Source organism: Mus caroli, unplaced genomic scaffold (genome assembly GCF_978045245.1).
Source record: "Mus caroli unplaced genomic scaffold, Mus_caroli_1 scaffold_8, whole genome shotgun sequence".
NCBI classification, from domain to species: Eukaryota; Metazoa; Chordata; class Mammalia; order Rodentia; family Muridae; genus Mus; species Mus caroli.
In genome coordinates, this window is record NW_028227263.1 from 83,779,055 (window position 1) to 83,794,093 (window position 15,039).

Sequence of the window (15,039 nt, forward strand, 5' to 3'; positions counted from 1 at the left end):
TACTCCTGCGTGGTCTACCTTGTCTGGCTGGAGAAACTTCTAAGTTTGCGATGCAGATTCTGGCACCAGAGAGAGTCCTGGAGGACTGGGTCTGCAAACTGTTACTGGTGTGAGTACAGCGCACAGTTGGTAGCAGGAGCAAGTAGCTCGGGGTCAGAGGCCATCGACTAGCTGAGCAGGGATGCAGTTCCCGGGGCGGCCACGGAGCTGCGCGGCTCAGAGGGCGCTCGCGAGGCGGGGGCGCGCTGTCACGTGTGGGGGTGCGCGGCGGCGGCGGGCGCGCGCAGCGCTTTAAAGGCGCGGAGGCGGCTGGAGCGGCAGCTCGGCCCCGGCGGACGGCGGGACGCGGCGGCGGCGGCGGCGGCGGCGGCGGCTCCGGCGACATGTGCGGCCAGCGGGGAGGCATCTGGCTGGCTCTGGCCGCGGCGCTGCTGCACGGTAACCGCAGCGCGGCTTCGGCCGTACTCCGCGCGGCGGGCTCCGGGGAGCAGACTCCGGCGGGCAGGCGGGCGGGCGGGTGGTCCCGGGTTGCGGCTGGGCGGCGGGGCTGAGATGCTTCGGGGCGGGGTGGCGGCCCCATGCTGAGGCCCGCTGGGCGCTCTGCTTCCTAAGTGTCCCTGCAAGGCGAGTTCCAGAGGAGGCTGTACAAGGAGCTGGTCAAGAACTACAACCCGCTGGAGAGGCCGGTGGCCAACGACTCGCAGCCGCTCACCGTGTACTTCTCCCTGAGCCTCCTGCAGATCATGGATGTGGTGAGTCTGGCGGGGCGCTCGGGCCACACACTCTCCTGTCCCGGACCAGGTTGCGCTTCGGGCAGGACCCCCAGCCACCTGTTCATGGGTACTTGGGTCGCATCCTTCTTTTAGCTAGAAACTCCCGGCCAAAGTGTCCTAAGCTGGGAGTCAGTAGCAGGAACTGGCTTCCTTGGTCACTTTCAGACTCCCTTAGAAAGAAAACTAGTGCAGCTCTGCGCCCGGAGCCCGGAATAGTTTAGACACTTACAAGCTTTTCTTCCTCTTTAGTGACTGCGTAGTGCCTTGGTGGGGGCCTGGCTTTTCGGCTGCCAATCTGTCTGGGGAGAAGGCCGACTGTAGGTGTTTAGAAGCGTTCCATTAGGGGGATGGTCATTGGTTTTATTTTGTGGAGAGGACAGTTCCTGGCGATCCTTTTTGGAGAATTCCAGGCAGCTAGTAGCAGTCCCCTGGACCCCTTGCAGCAAGCCACCGGGTTTAGGCGCCACGCCCCTGCAGTATCTGTGACAGCTTGTTTTTTCTTCTGCCAGCTGGGCTACTTTTTACGATTTTTCATAGGTGGAGTCTTCCAAACAATGCCAATACTTAGAAAGTGTTCCAGTGTCTGTTCTCTAGGTGGGTAAGGCTGGAGCAAAGGGATGTTTGTGCTCATCAGGAGAGACTACTGTGAGCAAATAGGTACCAAAGGAACTTTGGTAAAGTGGCATGGCAGGCGGTCCTTCCCACTCCTGCCCTCACTCCTAGGCTGTTCCTTTTAATCTAGTTAGTTCTCAGGATGAATGGCTTCTTACTTCATACTCTACCCGTTAAATCTGCATCTCTTCCCATGTCAGAATCCTACTTTATTAAGTGTGCACAGTGTGTGTGTGTGTGTGTGTGTGTGTGTGTGTGTGTGTGTGTGTGAGATTTATCATGAGAGATGTAGAAGACAGCTGCTGCCTCGTGGACGATTGTTTTCTAAGTTTACAGAGCACAGACTACAGGAAAGGAAGAAGAAGAAGAAATCTTGTTGGTTTTGAGTCTGAGTGACAGACAGTGAGGAGGAGCTTCTGCCATGGAGCAGAACATAGTTCAGAGAGAAGTGGAGGAGGGAGGCAGTTAGGGGGAGGAGGTGCAAAGGCTCCTGGGCATTTGGGGTAGGGTAGACCTACAGGACAGTTCAGTTAAGTGGTGGAGACGTTGCCCTTATTGCTTCTGGCTTTGCTGGTATCTCAGTGGTTGACTTTGGGAAGTATCATAAACATCTTGAGGTTTGGCTTCCCTGCTAACAGAATGGTGGACACCTACATACTTCACTGGTCACCATGATCCATGAGGAGTAAGAAAAGAAAAAGATAATGTCAAGATTCCTCAAAGTCAACTACATAATTATAGTTATTTTCCTTCAAAAAGTATACAAGGAAGGGTAAAGTAGCTAGGCTAACATGTTCCATAAAAGTCACACAGTAAGATGACTTCTGTCCCTACTTGCCCAGGGTCTGCTTTGGCAAGCCGGCCTTATTGTATGTTTCATAGCAGCCTCTGGCTGGGTAGTAAGCGTTATGGTATAGGGGCTAGTCAGCTGTAGAGCTTGTGCAAAGAAATAGAGCAGGCCTGGCAAGCTTATTGAAAACGAAAAGACTCTTTAGAATTCAGGCTAATATGTCAATAAGGCTTGCTGACCTGTAGAAGTTAAGTTGTAAGCTAGGATTAATGCTGTGGAAAAACTTAGTTATGTTATACAACTATTAAAAAATTAAAAACAACAAACTATAAACCTTTAAGTTATTGCCATATCAGTTAGGAAAAAAAAAACATATGAAGAGGGTCATGAACAGAGGTCAAGGAGAGAGTGAGGTTTGAGAAAATCTCCGTCTCCCCTTGGCCTCAGATCTAGCTGCAGACATACTGAGCTTCCTACTAGGCAATGCTGCATGTTTGTGGAGTGGCCTTGAGAAAGCTACTTAACTTTTCTCAGCCATGCTCTCTCATGTGTAAAATGAGAACAATCATATCCACTTCACAGGTTTTGAGAGGATTAAAAAAGAGAAGTTCTTGCCACACGCTGACAATTTGCTGAAAGCTTACTCCATCTTAATTATGTAGTGACTTCATTCAGAGGTCACGAAGTCTATTCCTAGAGAGGTGTGGTCACTTACCCAAGGATGCCCAAAGATTGCAGGCAGTCTGCTAAGGAAAACTCAAATGGAGTTTCTTTGCATGCCCTTTGCCTATCATAAGCTTTTTAGACTTGGTAACTTACTTTTGTAGAACAGAGCTAGCTTAATCTACTTAAACTGGATACACTGTAGCTGATTGAATATGTATGTCCTAAGCTCCTGGGTGAGAAGGAGGTTTCTACATCAGGCACAAGGAAATATGCAAACATTTGTATTCTAATTCCGTTTGGCTCTGCCCCGGTTTTTTTTTTGTTGTTGTTTTTTTTTTTTTTGAAACAGAGCCAGGTCTTTCTCGCTGAAATCTCAGCACTCTGGACAGAGGCACCAGCTCTCGCGAGGTCTATGAGTCTTCTCCTGTGGTGGAATCTCTTTACAAATTCATCTCTAGGGGATCATTTTGCTCATTTCAACCTATTATTCCATAGTCTAGAGTTTATTTCTTACAACTTATTATTGCTTCCCCCCCTTTCTCAGCAAAATGTCTTGCCTTCAGGGATGCATAGATGGCATATGATGCTACATGTACATTTTATTCATACAAGATGGTTTGCACTATCAGCATGTTCCACCTCTGTTTATAGGGCTCCCAGTGTAAGCCTTGTTAGGCTCTGAAAGTTTACAGATGAACAAGAGAGGACTTTCACTTCTAGAGGCAACACGATCTGATTGGATCTAAGACTAAGAAGAAAATCTAAGATTTTCACATGTGATGGAATTTGACATAGTTTTCAAAGTGCTGCAGATTGCACACTAGGGAAAATTTATTTCCAATGACAGTGACTGGGGTGGTTTCAAAGAACAAGAGGTTGGATTTTCAATAGGAATTTCCCAGATAGAGAAAGTAGGGAGACTTTCCCAAGTAATGGAAACAGAGGGAAGGGAGATTGTAAATGTAAGGGAGGAGACACTCCTTCAACAAGGTGTGTCTATGAAATCCTGGCTCCTACCTTTAGCAAGGTGTTTCCATAAGGTCCTAGCTCCCTGCCTTCAACTAGGTGTTTCCATGGACTGCTCTCAGTTGATGTTTGCTTCAGGTTTGACTGAAAGACTTCTTAGGAAATTTATGCTTTATTAGAAGTTCAAAAATATTGATCAATCCATATATAGTTCTTAACAACCTTTCTTCTAGTATGCTTCTAAAAAAGTATGTGATTTTTCTCTGGTAGTAAGGGCTAGTGTGTAAAATATCTCTAATATGCTACAGAATTCAGAGACTGACTTGTGATCTACCTGAGTGCCACAGACACTCTGCTTGAAGAGGTAGCATTCCAGGACTTTGAAAACCTCTAAGACTAGCTTGCCAGAGCCCATTTTCCTAGAAATGGAAACATTCTAACCGTAGCTTTTTATTAAATCTATTAAGTATGAATTATAGATTAGAATGAGAAAATGTGCATATGTTTTAAAGATAAAACATGGGTCTTTAGAGGATTTTCTGTAGCCACTGTGGTCTGTTCTAGTTATTTGGCTATCCCCTTGGTGAGGCATTTGGTAGAGAGTGGGAAGACATGGCAAATTTCTTCCAGCAGGGGCGGGAAGTATCAGGATCTATATTTAGAAGATACAAAATGTGGGGCAGGCCAGAGAGGAAAGAAAATTTGGGCAAGGATACAGAGATCTTTGCTAGTTTATTTTCTGTTGCTCTAGCAAAATAGCCAAGATTGTAAATTATAAGAAAGGGATTTATTTTGGTTCCTGGTTCCAGAAACTGGAAAGTCCAGGATTATGGTCATGGCATCTTCTCAGGTTCTAGTGAGGGCTTTTATGCTGCTTCACCTCAGCAAGAAACAGAAGTGCAAGTGAGCACATTCGAAAGAGACTGGGCACAGGGGCACATGTGAAAGAGGCTGGGCACAGGGGCAGCCTTGAGTTGTTTGTGCTCCTTGAGGTAATTGATCCAATCTCTTGAGAATTAACCAAGTCCCATGAGAACGACATTAATTCTAGAAGACACTGTCCCCAGGACTCATACACTCGTCACTAAGGCTCACCACAACATTACAGCATTAAAGAATAAACATTTTAATGTATAGGCATTTGGGGACACATTTAAACTAACCAGGGTCAAGCACAGCATGGTCTCTATGGAAGTGTGGAGAAGGAGAAAGATTCAGGAGGTTCCTTTTGGATATACCATCCATGGTACATAGTTATTTATAAGCATCATATGTGTGCATTCATGTGCATGCAAGGTCAGTTAGGTGGACGTGCCCCCTTATTCCTAATGTTTACTCAGGTAAATAGTGATTCTTAATTTCACTTTCACTGGGCTGAGAATGAGGTAATGCATAGGAAATCATTCTGAGAACTTGTAGATGGAGGGTTCTAAGTTGCCACTGGTTTTTATAATATTTCTCCTCTGCTGCTTCTTGGTCACTTACCTGGGCCCATGCATCTAAAGGCCATCCTTAGTGCTCACTTGCATAAAATAAATATGCAGTTATAAAACCATCTTCAGAAGGTGATATGTTTAGAATGAATAATGCGAATCAATGTGCAATTATACACAAATACAAATCACATAATTATGCATGAATGAATTTTAGAATTTTATAGATGTTTGGATTATAGTGCTTTCTGGAAGCTTTATTCACGAGACAGTGGGACTGGTGGCATATTTCAGTTTGCTCCTGTAGAGGGCAGGCATGGTGTGGAGCCCAGTTCCTAAGAGCTTGGGGTTTATTTGAAGTGCTGTTAGTGTCCTGCACTAACATTCAGCAGATTTCGTGCTTCTCATTCACTAGATGTGCTGCAACTCTAAATAAAGAACATACAAACATACTTATATGGCATGTTTAAGCAAGCAGAATTGACCAAAGTGAAAAATCAGATAGTTACTATAATTTATTTTGAGACTTTTTTTTTTTTAAAAGCACTTCTAGGTTCACAACAAGTACAGAGGTCTGTTTCCCTTCCCAAACCTCCTCTCATCAGCATTTTCTGTACAGTTGGACATTTGCGAAGCCTGCTGAGTCTGTGTTGACATGTCTGCATCACTCTCAGGTCACACTTCACATTCTCACCAGTACCATTGTGGCCTTGGAGAAATGAATCATGATACACTTGTGACTACCACTGGAGCACATACAGAGTTGAGGCATTGCTTTAAAAATCTTAGCTGAGATCCCTTCTTGCTCCATATCTTTACCTCCAACCCTTGCAGCCACTGGTATATTGTATAATTATATATTGTATAATTTTCCTTTCTAGGGGCTGGGGAGTTAGAGCAGCTGGTTAACTGCTAGCTAAACAAGCATGAGGACTTGGGTTCTGGTCCCCAAAACACACAAGAAACTGGGTCTGGCATCTCTCAGTACTTGGGGTGTAGGGAGGAAGACAGGCAGATCTCTGAAGCTTATTAACTGGCCAGATTAGCAGAACCTATGAACTTCAGGTTCAGTGAGAGATCCCTGTCTCCAAAATAGAGGAAGAGCCCATTAAAGCAATAACATGGAGGTTGACCTGTAGCCTCCATGTGCGCATACACACACCTACAACAAAATGTACACTACACAGACTATATATCACAGTACACACTACCCCCCCTCAAAAATATATTTTCCAGAATGTTATATAAGTAGAAGAATCTCTCTGTGGTCTTTTCGTGTTTTCTTTTTTCACTTAGTAGCAGGAATTTCAAGTACCCCCCTTTTTAATGACTTGCTAGCTTGTTTCTTTTCTGTTGAATAATAGAGCATTGTGATTATATCTGCTTCTTTATCATTTCATCTATTGAGGCACATCTTTGCACCCAAATTTTGGCAACTATGAATAAAGCAGCTGTGATGCCTGTGTTTGTATTCTTACAGACTTAAGTTTTTAATTCCCTTTGGAAAATACCAATAAGAGCACTTGGCAAGACTAAATGGTCAGGGCTTGTTCCATTTTGTAATAAATACTCAGGCAAATCTTCCTATTAGCAGTCAGTGAGCATCCCTGCTACTATGTCCATAGCAGTGTCTGGTACTGTTGGAGTTTCAGGATTTCTTCATTCTAACACTTGTGTGGTGGTACTTTACTCTCTCATTTGTATTTTGCCGGTATATGATGGGGAACATCTTTTCATGGGATTCCTTGCCATCTGTTTTTCTTTAATGTCTCTTAAAATCTTTGATCCCTTGTTGTAATAAGATCTTTTTCCTATTATTGCATATATTTGAAAACATTCATTTATCAGATGTTATTTGGAATGTATATGATCTCTGATTTGCCCGTTCATTTAGACAATGTTTTTTACACAGCAGAAAAATTTAATTTTTGTGAAATCTGTTCTACAAATTATGTCTTTAGTGGGTTTTTTTCTCTTTGTTAGTCTAGGATGTATACAGTTCACCTTGATTTAGGTCTGATCTGTTTTGAGTTATTTTTTGTGAAAGGTATAAAGTCTATATACTTTTTGGTACACAGATAACCATTTTTATATTATTTATTTAAAAGTATTTGTCATGACTGTTCATACAGTTTTCTTTTGGGTCTCATGGTTCTGTTCAGCTGGCTTGTGTGTCCTCTCACCAGGACAGCACTCCCTTGACCAGGAATCCAATAGCCTTGAAGCTGAGATGCATCACTCCCCAACATTGCTTGTCACTGACATGGTCGATCTTTTATGTATAAAGTTCAGAATTAATTTTCCAATATCCACATAAAGTTTTCTTGTGATTTTATTTACTGATTCCTTTGGATTTTATTGCCTGACAGTCATGTCGCCTGCAGACACAAGCTATCTTATTTTTTCTTTCCCAGTGTGTATACCTTTATTATTTCCTTTTTGTGCCTTATGCTATTGAAAAGGAGTAATGGAAAAACATTTTGGCCTTGTTCCTGTCCTTGAAAGAGAAGCTTTGAGTTTGTTACTATTAGTCATAAATTGCTGTCTTTTTTTTTTTTTAGCATTCTTTATCTAATTTAGGAAGTCCTTCTGAATTTCTAATTTAATTAGTTGTTTTTTATATCATGAATGAATACAGAACATTTTTCAAAGGCTTATTTGTATCTATTGATGCTAGTGGGATTGCTATTCTTTAGCTGAATGGTGTGATGGACCGCACTAGTTCATATGTGAGTGTTCCACATCCTAACATTTGGAATAAATCCCATGGCAATTCTATTTTACACTGTTTAGGTTCAGTTTGCGCCTATCGTTTTTTTTTTTTTTTTTTTTTTTTTTTTTAACATTTATTTGCTTAGTGTGTGTGTGTGTGTGTGTGTGCTTGCACCACAGTGCTCGTATGGTGGTCAGAGGATAGCTTGTAGGAATTAATCCTCTCCTTCCACTGTGTGAGTCTTGGGATATAACACAAGCCATTAGGTATGGTATCAAGCACTGTCATTATCTGAGTCTTCCTGAAGGTCCCATTGTTGGAAACCTTTATATCTGTGCTTAGGAGTCACCTGGCTTCACAGAATTCTACAGGAAATATTCCTTCATTGCCTTCTCAAAGACATACAAGAGAATTGGTGTATTTTTCTTAATGTCTGAGCCTGGTAGGTGTTTTTTCTTCCTGGAAAAAAGCAATTGATTCAATTTGTTTAATAAATACCAACCTATTTGTCCCCCCTTCTTTCTCATTGGTATATTGTATGTGTATAATTTGACAAATTATTTTTTTAAGAGAAAAGGTCCAGTTCATTTACTCTATCAAATTTGTGAGCATCTGTTTATTCATATATTAGTTTATATCATTTTAATGTCATAGGGTTGGAATAGTGGCCTTTTTTTCCCATTTCTGATAGTAGTAATTCATGTTCTCTTTGTTTTTTTGTTTTTTTTTGTTTTTTTTTTTTTTCTGTTGTTGTTGTTTTTTGGTTTTTCGAGATAGGGTTTCTCTGTGTAGCTCTGGGTGTCCGGGAACTCACTTTGTAGAGCAGGCTGGCCTCGAACTCAGAAATCCTCCTGCCTCTGCCTCCCAAGTGCTGGAATTAAAGGCGTGTGCCACCACCGCCCGGCTGTTTTTTTTGTTTGTTTGTTTGTTTGTTTTGTTTTGTTTTATTAGATATTTTCTTCATTTACATTTCAAATGCTATCTCGAAAATTCCCTATACCCCCCCTCTGCCCTGCTCCTCAGCCCACCCACTCCCACTTCCTGGCCCTGACATTCCCCTGTACTGGGGCATATAATCTTCACAAGACTAAGGGCCTCTCCTCCCATTGATGGCCGCCTAGGTCTCTTTCTTTTTCTACTCTAGCTAGTGGCTTGTCAATTCCATTGATCTTTTCAAAATACCAGTTTGTAATGCTAATTTTGTCTATTGATTTCCTGTTTTCAAATTAATTTATTTCTCTTATAATTATTATTTGGATTTATTAATTTGTTCTTCCCCATAAAGTAGAAACATTATTAATTTTAGGTATCTCTTCCTTTAAAATGCTCTTCAGTGCTATACATTTCCTTTCAAGCATGGGCTCAGTCCTGTCTTAGGAGTTTTGAAAAGTTACGTTTATTTTTATTTAGTTAAAATATAGTTTTTTGACATTTATAGAACCATGGTCTTTAAGTCTCTGTGTGTCTGGTAAGGGGTGTCGTTAGGTATCTTTCTGCTACTGGTTTCTAGTTTAATTCCACTGTAGATTTTGAGCACAGACTGTGGAATTGCTGTTCTTTTAATTGTGTCACAGGGTGCTACAGTGTGTTGCAGTTAAAAAGCTCTTTATCTTGCGGAATATTCCATGTCATCTTAAGAATATGCATTTATCTGGTGAAGAATTCTTCTATAGAGATTGATTGTATCCAGCTGATGGAGGATCTCAAATCCAACTATGTCCTTGACTGATTTTCTGCCTGCAGTACAGATGCTTTTATTCCTTTTGGGATATATATATATATATATATATATATATATATATATATATATATATTGAGGGGGGGGGAAGAAGAGACGAGACGAGACATAGTCTTGCTGTGTAGCCCAGACTGGCCTCAGTGCTAACATTACAAGTGTATGACAGTGTGAGAAGCACATCTGTGTGTTTTATAACAAAGGCATTCAGCTGTCAGGGTGGATTGTTAGGTACACATCAAGGATTGTGTGTCTTCTTGAAGCATTGGCTCCCTTTTCCTTATCCAACTGTAGCCTCTACCCCTGACAACATGGCTTGCTTTGAGTCCTTGTGTTCCTATGCGTCTTAAATGCACCATCACCACAGTATATGTTCTTCTTTCTACTTTCAACTTCTTTGTGTTTTCATATTTAATAATGTTTCTTATAGACAATACAGAGTTGGATTTCTCTTTTTCATCTACTTTATTTCTTGTAGTTGGTGCATTTAGACCAAAGTGATTCCTTACATTTTTTGGATTAATGTATACATTTTAATTTCTGTTATTCACATGCTATTCTTCTAGCTTACCTACAACACTATTCTTTTGATATTTTTTCTCACAGTTTCTATGGATGCGGTCTGTTGTTTATACACTCTCCTGCGGAACTCCGTGGAAGCACTCCTCATGTTGCTTACCGGGCTTTGGTCTGTAGCATGCCCTTGCAGTCTTCCTTAGGATTTTCCTTCGTGTTTGTCACTATCTATTCTTGCACAGGGTCTGCTTTGTCTTTTAGGTCTTCCATAGTAACAGCAGCTGTCAGTTTCTGGTTTTGAAAACATCAGCTCCAGCATTCCTGCCATGCCTGACTCTTCAAGTTGCAGCCTTTGCCTTTTTTTTTTTTTTTTGATTTTTAATATTTTTTTTTACTTTTTTTTTGATTTTTAATATTTTTATTACATATTTTCCTCAATTACATTTCCAATGCTATCCCAAAAGTCCCCCATAGCGCCCCCCACTTCCCTACCCACCCATTCCCATTCTTTTGGCCCTGGCATTCCCCTATATTGGGGCATATAAAGTTTGCAAGTCCAATGGGCCTCTCTTTCCATTGATGGCCGACTAGGCCATCTTTCGATACATATGCAGCTAGAGACAAGAGCTCCGGGGTTCTGGTTAGTACATCATGTTGTTCCAACAATAGGGTTGCAGATCCCTTTAGCTCCTTGGGTACTTTCTCTAGCTTCTCCATTGGGAGCCCTGTGATACATCCAATAGCTGACTGTGAACATCCACTCCTGTGTTTGCTAGGCCCCGGCATCGTCTCACAAGAGACAGCTATATTTGGGTCCTTTCAGCAAAATCTTGCTAGTGTATGCAATGGTGTCAGCGTTTAGAAGCTGATTATGGGATGGATCCCTGGATACGGCAGTCTCTAAATGGTCCATCCTTTCATCACAGCTACGAACTTTGTCTCTGTAACTCCTTCCCTGGGTGTTTTGTTCCCAATTCTAAGAAGGTGCACAGTGTCCACACTTTGGTCTTCATTCTTCTTGAGTTTCATGCGTTTATCAAATTGTATCTTATATCTTGGGTATCCTAAGTTTTGGGCTAATATCCACTTATCAGTGAATACATATTGTGTGAGTTCTTTTGTGATTGTGTTACTTCACTCAAGATGATGCCCTCCAGGTCCATCCATTTGGCTAGGAATTTCATAAATTCATTCTTTTTAATAGCTGAGTAGTACTCCATTGTGTAAATGTACCATAATTTCTGTATCCATTCCTCTGTTGAGGGACATCTGGGTTCTTTCCAGCTTCTGGCTATTATAAATAGGGCTGCTATGAACATAGTGGAGCATGTGTCCTTTTTACCGGTTGGGACATCTTCTGGATATATGCCCAGGAGAGGTATTGCTGGATCCTCCGGTAGTACTATGTCCAATTTTCTGAGGAACCGCCAGACTGATTTCCAGAGTGGTTGTACAAGCTTGCAATCCCACCAACAATGGAGGAGTGTTCCTCTTTCTCCACATCCTCGCCAGCATCTGCTGTCACCTGAATTTTTGATCTTAGCCATTCTGACTGGTGTGAGGTGGAATCTCAGGGTTGTTTTGATTTGCATTTCCCTGATGATTAAGGATGTTGAACATTTTTTCAGGTGCTTCTCTGCCATTCGGTATTCCTCAGGTGAGAATTCTTTGTTCAGTTCTGAGCCCCATTTTTTAATGGGGTTATTTGACTTTCTGGAGTCCACCTTCTTGAGTTCTTTATATATATTGGATATTAGTCCCTTATCTGATTTAGGATAGGTGAAGATCCTTTCCCAATCTGTTGGTGGTTTTTTTGTCTTATTGTGTGTTTTCTGATATTTTCCTACAGCCAGATATACTGGACTGGATGGAAGAGTTCCAGTAAGTTATCCTTTGCTGACATGGTGCAGTGTGGGAAGAGAAGAAGTATGTCTTTGTACTGTGTGATCAAGTGGCAGGCTTTGCTAAGCCTGTGCCCCTAAACTATGAGCCAACTATTTCAGTCATTTTCTTTCTCATTAGATGGAACAAACTGGCAAAGGCTGGCTGGAACTGGTATCATTCTGCTGTAGGGTAGACATTGTTAAGCTGCAGAATTTCTGGTATCTTGCTAAGTGCCCCTGCCTCTAGAAGCCAGAGGCAGAGATTCTGTATCTTTCCTGGAGATCCTTGTCAGGCTTCTGGCAGTAATTCTCCCACTGTTATGGGATTCCTGTGAAATTTTTAACTGTCAGAGTTATCTGCACCGAGTCTTTAGTAACTCAGTGATAGCCAGGTTTTCCTGTCCCATTCTCCTTTGCTCTGAGTCTGCTCTGGGTAGCTGTGACTCCTTGTCTGTCTGACCTTCAGCGCAGCTATGTGTCCTAAGTTCTCCCCTCTCCTACAAAGTAGGCAAGAAATGGTTCATTTTTAGTCTGTTCAGCTTTTTACTTCTTGTTAGGACACAATGGTGAATTCCTAGCTCATTACATGCAGAACTGGAAAGCTGACCTAATAATGCTTCTATAAGTGACATTTCTTAAAATTACAAAAGAAAGATAGGCTTTGTACAGCAAGCCAAATCAAATTTAAAAGAGACTGAGTTGAGGGGAGGGGGAATCACCCCAATCACCATTGCTCAAGGCATTCTGGGACAGCTTAGTCTGACTTTTCTTCATTTTTATAGGTCAGGAGAGAAATACTTAAAAATTAAAGTAGTAAACACCATTTATGGCGTCTTGATGAATATTAAGCAGCATTAATTTGAAAAGGATGCAAGTAGGCCAAGTAGTAAAATAAAGACTGTTGTTTGGTCCTTATTATATAACTCTAGAATCGCTGCATAATTCACCCTCTTCTTTTTTGTGCATTCAGAAATAACTTAAAATCGTTTTATTTAAATCATTATGGTGTCCCTTTTATGAAATGTGTGGTGGGGTTCTATGGTGTTTAGTTGACAACACCTGTCTTTTCTTCTTTACTGGGGCGCAGCAGCTGGGTTGAAGTCGGCTTTTCAGTGTTTGCTGTGGCCCCTCTGTGCTCACTTCTCTTTTCCTTCCTCATCTTTTCCCAGTTTGTTAGTCATATAATTCTCTTTGTTCTGTGACCCACAGGCTGCAGCAGGAATCCTTGGCTAATGAAGCCTAATGGAGGCCCTAGCTCTTTCTGTGCACTGTGCAGATGTTAGCACACTTCTCTAGAATAGAATAGAGTTAGATGACTTCCCTGCTCCAGTCTCTCCCAGTTACCCTCGCTTGAGCCCTTCCCATGTCACAACTCTGACCCCGATTGTGTCCAAGCTCCTCTGACATATCCTTCTGAATATACTCCTACAGTTACATTTTGGTGGCTGCTTTTGTTACTGAACCCTTGACGTCCTTTGGAGACCCATTACCTTCTCTTCTTCAGGCTCCTTTGTGTAGGTCTCAGAGTGGCAAGATAACTTCATTGTCTCTAAATATACTCGCAATGCTTTCATTTTCAAATATAAGTGGGTAGATTGTTTACCACATTTAAAAGGTTTTTGTTACAATAGTTTACTCTGTACGCATGTATACCACACATGTAGGTAGGTGTATGTGTATGAATGTATGCATACATGTTGAAGTCAGAGGACAAGCTGTAAGAGATGGGTCTCTCCTTTCACCAGGTTGGTCCCAGGGATTGAATTTAGGTTGTCAGGCGTAGTGGCAAGTATCTTTATCCACTGAACAACCTTATCAGCCTGCTCCTTTCTGTCTGTTTTTTGTTTGCTTGTTTGTTTCTCTTCAAGACAGGGTTTCCTTGTGTAGCCCTGGCTGTCCTGGGTCCCTGTTTGTAGACCAGGCTGGCCTCAAATTTACAGAGATCTGCTTGCCTCTGCCTTCGGAGTGCTGGGATTAAAAGCATGCACTACCACAGCCTGCCTCTGTTTCCTATTTTTAAACTGTTACTCCATTGTTTCTGATTTCTACTGCTTTCCCGGAGGTCATATGAATGAATAATACCGTGTTAACCCTTGGAGGTACTTTGTTCCTATTTTCCTCTAGGTGTTTTTAAAGTTGTTTTTGTTCTGTTTTGTTGTTGTTTTCTTTAAACATGTATGTGTACGCATGTGTAGATTTGTGCTTGCTTTGTCTTGTTTTTTTCTGCTTGGAAGTTATTAACTCATAATTCTGATCCTTTTTATTCTCTTTTTGAAATTATAATAAAATTGTTATGATCTAAGCGACGGATGCCATAAAGTCACCCTGTGTGACAGATCTCATATGGGAGGTTTATTGGGGAGGGGGTGGATAGAGGTTGCCTCTGAGCAAGGGTAGAGGGAAGAAGAGGACAGAGAGGAGGGACTGGCCTTTTATAAGGGAATATAGAGCATGGACTCGGGAATGGAGGATGGGAGGGGTATGCAACTCCAGGTGACAGTGGAAATGTCACATCTTGACAGCTAGTCATGAGGTATCCTGCTGTCCCTGGGGCAGGTGGTAAAGATGCCTGATTGCTGTTCTTCCTTCCAAAATTCTCCACATATTCCTTTTTGTTCTCTTTCAAATTCATAGTCTCTTTCTTCATTAATTGTTCTCTCTCTCCCTCTCTCTCTCTCTCTCTCTCTCTCTCTCTGTGTGTGTGTGTATCTGTGTCTGTCTGTCTGTCTCACTCAGATATAAAGTACTCAATCTGTATAATATTAATTGTATGCATATTTTCAGGGCCAACTCTTTGGAACTGTATAAGTAATTGCTCTTCTCTTCTCTGGGGAAGACCATTTCTCCTACCTTCAGCATTCCTTAGTTACCTGTAGTTCTTTGTTTAGGTTGTGGCCTCCTGGGCTTCCCTCATCCACTTCGGCACATCTATCTATTAGTGGTTGTCCTTGG

General features: G+C 41.9%; 1 protein-coding gene across 1 annotated transcript in view; it reads left to right on the forward strand.

Annotated features, from left to right (window-relative positions):
* Positions 1–355: 355 nt before the first annotated feature.
* Chrna7 (cholinergic receptor nicotinic alpha 7 subunit) overlaps positions 356–15,039 on the forward strand; it is a 128,976-nt gene continuing 114,292 nt past the window's right edge. The window contains exons 1-2 of the mRNA XM_021167658.3: positions 356–438; positions 613–752. Coding sequence (XP_021023317.1) covers positions 384–438; positions 613–752 — 195 coding nt within the window. The 5' untranslated portion in view covers positions 356–383. The remainder of the gene's footprint in view (positions 439–612; positions 753–15,039) is intronic.